The sequence below is a fragment of the Pleurodeles waltl genome, chromosome 11 (genome assembly GCF_031143425.1).
Source record: "Pleurodeles waltl isolate 20211129_DDA chromosome 11, aPleWal1.hap1.20221129, whole genome shotgun sequence".
Classification (NCBI taxonomy): domain Eukaryota; kingdom Metazoa; phylum Chordata; class Amphibia; order Caudata; family Salamandridae; genus Pleurodeles; species Pleurodeles waltl.
Genome location: NC_090450.1, coordinates 541089469 through 541099007, shown reverse-complemented (window position 1 = coordinate 541099007; position 9539 = coordinate 541089469). Strand labels below are relative to the sequence as shown.

The 9539-nt window shown below is 44.3% G+C and overlaps 1 protein-coding gene across 1 annotated transcript in view; it reads right to left on the bottom strand.

The window, feature by feature from the left end:
• Positions 1–3084: 3084 nt before the first annotated feature.
• LOC138265861 (collagen alpha-6(VI) chain-like) overlaps positions 3085–9539 on the bottom strand; it is a 228723-nt gene continuing 222268 nt past the window's right edge. The window contains exon 7 of the mRNA XM_069213966.1: positions 3085–8071. Coding sequence (XP_069070067.1) covers positions 7851–8071 — 221 coding nt within the window. The 3' untranslated portion in view covers positions 3085–7850. The remainder of the gene's footprint in view (positions 8072–9539) is intronic.

Below are 9539 nucleotides of genomic sequence, written 5' to 3'. Positions count from 1 at the left end.
CTTTGATGGTCAGGATGAATGCCTTGAGTACCAAGGCAATCACTCACCTCTTCAGCAGGGTTATGTGGAAGCGAGCCTCTGCTGGAGACCAAAGTCTGCTAATCTCCAACTCTCCCGAGTGGCCTCCACAACCCAGCAATGATGCATCTCTCATGACTTAACTAAGGGTGGAGTGAGAAAAGGGGTCTGCTGCCTGACAAATTGAGGACAAGCAGCTGCCACTGCAGATCTTTCAGTCTCCTCAGACATATGGATGGAGTCTGATAGGCCTTTGGTGCTGAGCCCACTGAGACTTCAGATCCCACTGCAGAGCTTGCATGTGCGACATGGTCTAAGCCATAAGAAGGATAAAGAAGGTGAAGAGGCCCAGAAGCCTCAGAGCCGCTCTTACTGACACTGAAACTGCAGGTAGCGTTTGTGGGACTGCAGCACAGGGATGTAGAAAAAAGGTGTCCCGCAAATCCAATGCCACCATTCAGTCTCCTGGAACAAGGGAAGACAGAATCTGGGCCATTGTGAGCATTTTAAACTTGTCCTTCTGGAAGAGAAGAACAAGTTCCAAAGGTGCATATAAAGACTAGAACAGAGGTCTCCATTGTTTTCTGGTGCCAGAAAGTAAGAGGAATAACATCCAGTTCTGATTTCTGATGCCAGCACCTTTTCCATGGCTTTTTTGGCCACGATAGCCAGAACCTCTCCTCGGAGTATAAACAAGTGGTCTTCCGAGAGGTGTTGCGGTGTGGTTGGAATATCCGGGGGATACACTGGGAAGAATAGGAAATAATCATGTTTCACAATCTGGCAGGATGTGATTCTCCTCCGTCCAGGGAGGTAGAAGGTGATCCGGCCTCCTACCCAAAGATCATGCACTGCAAGGGGTAAATTAACATGGTTCTGTGCAGCCATAGCAGGGGGTGCAGATGTTTAGGCAGAATGTTGCCTCTTCAGGCCTTGGCACCGTCGGCTTGATCCCTGGCCTCTACCTCGAAAGGGCTTGGAGACCTGTTGCCGCAGAGGTACATACTGATGCCGCGTCTGTTGGTATCCCCAGCAGAAGCCTTGAAAGGAACGAGATTGTTGAGAGAACTGCGGAACAGGCGGAGCAAAACCTAGAGGGGGCAGCACCCTTGCATTTTTTAAACCACTTCTAAGGCAGAGTCTTCCTTCACTTCAAATAGCCTAGAGCCACTAAAGGGCATGTCCATGAAGGACTGTTGGACATCGAAAGAGAAGTCTGTGGAGCAAATATAGATGTGGCACCGAAGCCCACACTGGTTCCAACTGCCCTACCCAAACAGTTGTTCATATTCAGGACCGAGCAACTAGAGTAATTTATCATGTCCTGGCCATCCAAGATAAGGCACTGAAGGGTTGGCAGTATTTCATCCAGAACAGCTGGCAAGAATGAATCCACTCTGTCACACATCGCATGCTAATAAAGTAAATATACGCTTGGCAAGTGTCTCCATGTGCTTTGATTGTCTGTCTGGGGGAGTTGTGGGAACACATTAGGGTTAAGGCGAGTACTGGATGCCTGTCCCACTAAGCTCTCTGGAGTCAGGTATAGCAGTAGAAAGTATGGATCCGCAGGAGTGGGTCTATGTCCACTTGCCACTTATTTACAGGATGGCAAGATCTAGGCTTTGCCCAGGTGCCTACAGCACATCCGTAAAAGCCTCATTAAATGGCAGCAGAGGTTCTTGGCTCGTTTACTCAGGGCTGATCACCTCAGTCACAACATTTGTTTTTAACTCTGTTGTGGACAGAATAGGGTCTAAAACGTCCACCGCCCTTCTAATAACTGTGGTGAAGGAGGCAGACTCTTCTACTGCCAAAGCCGAGTTGGGTGGGGAAAGGCCAATATCCAGAGAAATATCCATTCCAATGGCATCTTGTAAAAATAAAAATATCTTTTCCTCATCATAGGGTTTATCATCAGTGTAGTCATCAGCAGGAGATTGGAAGGTTTTAGGGTTTGAATAGGATTACAGGCGTGACCTCTGGGGCAGGGAGGTAAAGAAACTGATAATGGCTGTTTCCTACGTCCGTGACTTTTGAGACAGCATCAAGACATTGGGTGGCATCGTTGGTTACGGCACCAGAGATGTTGCTGATGATGGAGTCAACAGAACCAGTCCTGGCAATGGGTCCAGTCTTCTAGTAAGGTTGAGTGAAGCAGTCGGCATCGGGGAAGGATACTTTGGCGATAACCCAAGTGGAAGTTACTTAGGACCCTTGGGGCCCAAAGGTGCTCAAGAGGGACCCAGTGGAGTACCAAAATATGTTTAGGACCATTTTTAACTTGTGGAGTTTTTGAGGTGATGCCAACACCCGAGGAAGTCGGGGTATATGGGGACCAATTGTGGAATCAGTTCCAAGTGTGAAAAACAACTCCGTCACCTAGAGGCATTTGAGTCATACAACTCCATATAGTCGGAATGCTTTGACTTTTTTATGTTTATTTGATTTCTTTAACTCAATTGAGCTCATGGACATCAAAGATGAAGGTCATGATAGCGACCTAGTCTTCAACTTCCTCTTAAGTTCCCCAACGACAAGTTTGGCTTTGCAGATGGCCTTCTTTTTCATCTTCACGCAGCATTTGGACAACGCCGATTCGTGCCTGGAGCCAAGGCACCAGACACAGACCTGGTGGGTGTCTGTTGCTGACATTTCTCAGTTGCAGTCTTTGCAGGTTTTAAACTCCATTGCTTTTGGAGGGAACACTAGAAAAAAGTTTGAGGGAAAGTAAACTGTCATTCTGAGCGTGCAGAGGCGGTGCTTACATAGGGGGTGGGACGGATCTGAAGCAGTGCCGCACAATGCCACCTACCAAAGCACAAGGGAACTGCTATAAAAAATCTTCGGAACGATTCAGGTGCATGGGGAACTTCACTAAAGTGAGGACTCTGCGGTCAGAAAAATTCATTTGAAATGCTTGCAAGATTAAAGGTTTATCACTATTGTCCGAATTCGCAAACTGAATGAGGTAAGAAAAGTGCACAAACTACATGAATATACAGATAAACAGAACATGTTCAAGTGGAATGTTGCAGCAATGTAAAAAAAATCTCAACCCACATAACAGTTTTACGTATTTAATAGTGTAACACATATGAAGTCTCCCTGCACTCTATGCGGTCTTCCTGATGGCAAATAATCTCCCTGATGCAGATTCTGAATGTAAATATTTTTTAACTGAGTACAACTAGAACTAATCTGCAAACAAAAACAAAGCCATTTTTTAAAGTTCCACATAATGGATAAATATAATCCCCAAATCCCTGAATCATAATACGCTGTTGACAATAAAGAATGCCTATTGGGCTGAATTCTATATTTAAGATATGTAAAAACAACGCTCCTAGATATCAAATGTTCTAAACATCGTCTGACTTCATATAAATCAGTATATTATACAGCAAGAAGGAAACAGCACCACTTCTATTGGGAATAAACATACAGAACAGTGAAATCAGGTAAACATTTAACCCATTGTCAAAGATCCTGTGTTTCTGTATTATTGCTCTTATCTAAGGGCACGTGGTAGATCTAGGAAATGGTTGACAATGTGTTTTGCATACCGGGGTACATTAGGAGACATTACATTGCTTGGCACCAATGTGTTCAAATCACGTTTGGTATGTGTTCATGCATGGGGAAGGGGCACCCCGTGCTATGTTTAAAAAGAGGCTTGTTAAGGTATACTCGAGCTACTTCAGAATTGGCCTAAGATTATCTACAAATTAAATCGCACATTTGATAACAGGCACTCTGTAAGGAGATGGGCATATTATATCCCCTCTATCCCAGAAGTGTGGACTTTCTTTTTAGTAGACCTTTTCAGGGGCTAGTAGGGCACTCAGAGAGTACGGAAATTAGTTAAAACCTTGTTTACACCGGTTTTACTGAGCACAGACAGTGTGCTGCTGCTCTTTATAGATTCCACTGGACTAAGCAGCATCATACCTACATTGTGATTGGTGCACCAAATGTGGATGAAAAAGAGCACTTCACCTATGGTACTTCCAGAACTGCCACTTGGGCTAAAAAGGGTAGGTGTTCACATTATGTTATTTCAGCACATTAACATTCCTGGATCATTTTTCTCTGTTTACAGTGACCCTGGTCAGTCTCTTTGGCACACTGCAACTCCGCACCGCTTTCGATCAATGTGCACTTTGTAATACAGGATTACACGGCCCATGGCACAATGAGGTGATGGCTCCTGAAAGAGGGAAAGGACGGAAGTACACGGAGTCTATAGCCCAGCAACAAGAGGTTAGCGCTCTAGTGAATAATCAATCACTGAATGAGAGCGGGCACTGAAGACATCTCAACAATGGAGAGGAGAAGGCTGAATGGAGCAGAGGCGCATGAGGCAGGGTAGAAGAAAGAGAAGCCGGAGAAAAATTGGGGTAGCTAATTCACAATAACTCAGTGCAAGAGAGTGAGAGAATAGGAGAAAGACCGTACTACTAGTGCTAATTATCAATAACCAGAGTGGGAAGAGTGGCAAAGAGACAGAAAATGAATAACCACAAAGACGTAGTACTCCAGTAGGTCAATAGGAGATTACACTAGTTAAAGGCCAGAGACCATGGAAATGGATACAGAACTCTTCTGGCCAATCACATACCCTCTCTCATCCCTCTTGAATGGAGGCCGACCCACCTGTATGAGGCCACAGTTACACAACCATTATTTTTGGTATGTTCCTGCAAGTGCAATAACCAATCAAAGGACACCAGTCAACGGATTGGAAACCTCTATACAAAGCTGATTACTCATATTTTTCACATCTAATTTAAGAAGTGATTCTTTATCTGGTTACACCTAAGAGGGTGGAATAGGGCTCTTCATGCCCTTGAGACGAGGGTGCTTAGGATTGTGACAAGGGAAGTTTTTTTCCAAGACTGTGTTTCTGCTCTTCCTGACACTGCTTCAGACATATAACAAGCAATAAGGGCAGCACATGGGCTCTGCAATTAGTTAACAGATGCGGTTTACAAGAGGCACCCACTACTAACTAATGCCTGCCTAGTCTGCCTACTCCTTTGTACCAACTCAGCCTATGGAAGAGGAAAGACTACCCTGGGCCATAAGAAATCGAAGTCAAGTCGACCACACATCTGTGAGATCCTGAAATCCTCAAAAAAGAAGCTGATGTCTGTTCTTGGGCTATACAACAGGGGGGAATTCCTCACCTTATGAATTCCCTGCCAGTGCCAAACTGGATATGAAAACTTTTTCTTCAGCAATAGCTCTCAAAGTGGTGCCATCAGTCCCAAGCATCAACTCTGACCACCGCGACCACGGAATACTTGGGGGTCCAGTCTATGAAGCAGCTCCTAGCCATTGGTGGGGTAGGGAGGGGAAAAGAAAGATGGAAGGGTGATTGACTGACTCATATGATCAGCAGAGAGCACTTCTGGAATAAATGGATGGACTTGTCCCAAGAGTGAATTTATCTTGGTAGAATATCATTAATGAGGGCTGAACTGAAAGGGCCTGGAATTTACTGACTCGATGGGCTGAAGTCTTTGCGATTAAGAAGGCAGTTTTCAAAGTGAGAAGTCAAGCTAGGCAACTGGTCATCAGATGGGGATGCTATCAAAGAGTCAACAAAAGATTTAGATCTCACTGATGAACAACATGCAGAGTGGAAGGAAATATATGAAGAAAAACATTCGTAATACACATGACTAGTGGTGACTTAAACAAGAAAGGGTGGTCTGGGAGACACATGAATGTCGATTGAGCAGTCAAATCATATTTGATGTTGGATACTTCTAGGCTATTCTGGGTGAGAGACAGTGCAAACAGCAGGACATCAGAAATGCATGATTACCTCCCAAAATAGGGCTCACAACCCCACAATGCCCATTCTGTTGATATAGTGGATGGTGGCAGTATCTTCAGACAGAATTTGAATGATGTGCTCTGAGACTGACGGGACAAAGGTCTTCATGGCAAGGCACGTTGCCCATAGCTCTAGCATGTTGATATGCAGGTGGTGCTCCAACGTCGACCAAGGGCTCAGTGCTGTCATGTTTCCAAGACAGGTGCCCAAGGTCAGCAAGTAGAAATCCCTTACCACAGCAGGCTGTACCTGCAGAGGGTTGAAGGTACCACCCACCAGTGGTATTAATGCAGCTCCGGATGGGTTGCCTTGAAGACTGGCACCCAAGCTGAGAGGCTCACTTGGAGTTGAAGTCAGTGCCAACTCAGACACAATTGGAGAGTTCACATCTGCAACATGGTGTGAGGCACCAAAAGTATGCATGTGTCCGTGAGGCCCAGAAGGCATAAGATCTGCAGGACCCGGGTCTGAATTTGTGTCAGACACAATGTAATGATCACCTGGATACCTATGCTTCTCTGACAAGTGAAGGTCTTCACAGGGGTTATGTTAACTACTGCCCCAATAAAAGTCAGGTTCTGCATAGTTGAGAGGTGAGATTTCTGGACGTTGGTGGTAAAGCCCAGGTAGTGTAAGTAAGTCATCATCTTCTGTAGATGTTCTTGGACGGGCACCATCATTTTTATGTTATTTAAAGAAAAGGAGTTTAGTTGCGGGTAGAGGCAGAGGAAGGTAAGGCAGATTTAGGGGCGGGCAGAGGTAAAGGGAGATAAGGGTAATTTTAGGGTTTATGGGTGGGTAGAGATAAAGGAAGGTAAGGGTAATTTAAGGGCTTAAGAGTAGGTAGAGTTAAAGGGAGCTAATGTGAATTTGGGGTTTAGGGGAGGGTATAGGTAAAGGGAGGTAAGGGTAATTATAGGTTTCAGGGCTGAGTAGAGCTATGAGCCTTTGCCAGTCCATCATCCAAGTATGGGACTGGTGACGAATCTTTTGGAAAATGCATCATCGGATATTAGTTTTGATCATTTCTCACAGTGGATTTCCTCCTTTCTTTAAAAAACTTTCTTCACAGCCTTGGAGACCTATCACACAACTTTTCTATTATCCCATCACTTTGCACAACTCAATCCACCTTCACCCTGCCGCTGTGCGAAATGAATGCCTGATTGCTGTAGTACGGCTCCTTTCTACCACCTGGGACCATGCAGGTTGTAGTTGGAGAGGCACTCACTGTGGTCCTGCACTCTTCCACGTGCTTTCAGCCAACCGGACGGAAATTAAAGAAGGTAATCATTATTTTATTAATGATGGTAATTATATACAATTTTAAATTAAGCTTTCGTTTTTCAGAGAATCATTTTTTAAAGAAAAGAAATGTAACATATAACGTGCATTCCTCAAATCAATACATTTGAAAAAAAAATAGAGGTTTTTCGGTTTATTGGCAGCTCCACTGCCTTTGACAGGGCATGTTTATAGGCAACAACCTGTCGGGAAGCACCCTCTTTTCTTTATAAACCAGTATTTGTGAATAGGAAATGCAGAAACGCTTGATGTTGAGGTAAGCATTCTTATGACTACCATCATAAGAGCTGACATTCACCTATAACACCCCACCCATCGAATGGCCCCAATCCATTGTTTGACAACCTACTCAACGCACCATAGCATCATGAACTTAGCAAAACTCCACCAGCTGACGAAACACAAGGTATTTCACAGTCTGTGTAATATGATTTTCATTGAGCGCAGCGCTAATGTTACATTCTAGCCCTAGATAGGTGCTATCAGGAGTGCAGCAGAGGCCGCTAAATAAATACCTACATATTACGCAGAAATTGTTATCTTTTGCCTCATGCTGGAGAGGAAGACAATGTTTTCATGGAAGCCCATAGCTTGGTAGGCTGAAATAAACTGTGAGTACTTCATATTAGACTTGGAGACCACATTCAGGTCAAAAGACCTGGCTCGATCTTGTCAGAACATTTCAGTTATCTCGACGAGGTCTGGTATGAAGGTATAGAGATTCCATGGTCCTCTGTACTGTCACACAGGTGGACTTGCAGTGGTCCCAGCTCTCAAATCGGTTGCCATTCCCACCACAGCCACCATACCAGAAGCGCTCACAGCGGAAGGAAGTGCTGTTGAAAAACCACTTAGCCAGGAAAGAGTGGCATGGTCCAGCATCTTTTTGCTCTTTGCACACTGCTGCAGAAGAAGATTAAGAAGGGAAACTGGATTAGTAGTGCTGCAGCTTGCACAAGCACAAAGTTAGTGACATCTTTAGCTCTACACAATTAGAATGATTCATTACATCACACTAGACATCATGAATATCATCCTATGAAATAAAGAAGTGGCTTTTTTAAAGCAGAGACATACTTATATTAGATCTGGCCAAGCAGGTAGTACAGCCCCACAGAATCCCGACTACCACACAAACAGATCCATGCTAGATTGGCAGGGATTTTTCACTAAGTGACCTCATGCCAACATGGAACACTTTTGTCAAATATACTCAGTGTCCATCATATTCTATTGACATCTTGGATCAGTTTGCTTTTTTTTTCTTCTCAAAACCCACCAAAGCAGGACTTCCTTTCTGAAAAATCAACGTCCAGGTCCCTGGCACAACTGGAAACAGGTAAATTGTTTTGGTTCCTGCCCAGGTAAGCCATGCTTTGCTAGGTGGTCCCAGACAGGTAAAACATTAGCTGAAGCCCCACTCTAGATAGGAGAGACCTTTCAACACAATTCAGCTAGAGATTCTTCGGCTGGCCGAAACACTGGAATGCTAGCTACCGACAGACTGTTGGCAGATGTCCTGCAACTCCTCACCTCTAAATAAGAGCCTTAGGGGCATTTTTACAAGCCCCTAGTGCCTCCTTGCGCCACATTAGTGTAATTTAAAAAAAATGCTATTGTGGCGTTAGGAAGGCATTTTTGCTGCATCAGATTTAAAAAGTGGTGGAATGCATGCATTTCGCCACTTTGCAACCCCTTGCGCCTCATTATGCCTGCACCAGGCATAATGTACGCAAGGGAGCGTTCTGGTGCTGGGAGGCCAGAAAAAATGGCACAGTGAAATCTACAAGATTTCACTGCGCGATTTTTCCATAATTTTTAATGCCTGCTAAGAGCAGTCATTAAAATTACGCACCCACTGAAATCAATGGGCCTCCCTGCGTTTGTGTAAAAAATGTTTATGCTAGTGCAGCAAAGCGCCACAATAGCGTAAACATTTTTGACACTATTGGCCTAACGACCAGCATGGTGAATCGTACTGTAAATACACCGTACCCATGGCGTCGTTAGGTGGGGTAACGGTGATGCAATAAAACTGGTGCATCAGGGCTGATGCGCCAGTTTCTTTTAAATATGCCCCCAGCTACAGGTTCTTTCTTTGTTTGCTATTTTGATGCAAGAGGTATATCAAGGGCCACTGCAAAGTTAGTTGTAATTGGACAGATTGAGGGAAATGTATAGATCAACAAAATGATGAGCTAAGTATGTGTCTTTTTGTTCTGGTTATTTTCTTTGTTTACAGAGCCTTTGGCTGAGGTAATACATAAAAGTCAGACGAAACAGGGACATACGGGTGAGTACAGTGTAAAATGCAGTCCTATGTGGATGACACAGCCAAAAAACAGACAAAAGCTAATTCTCTGCAAATTAT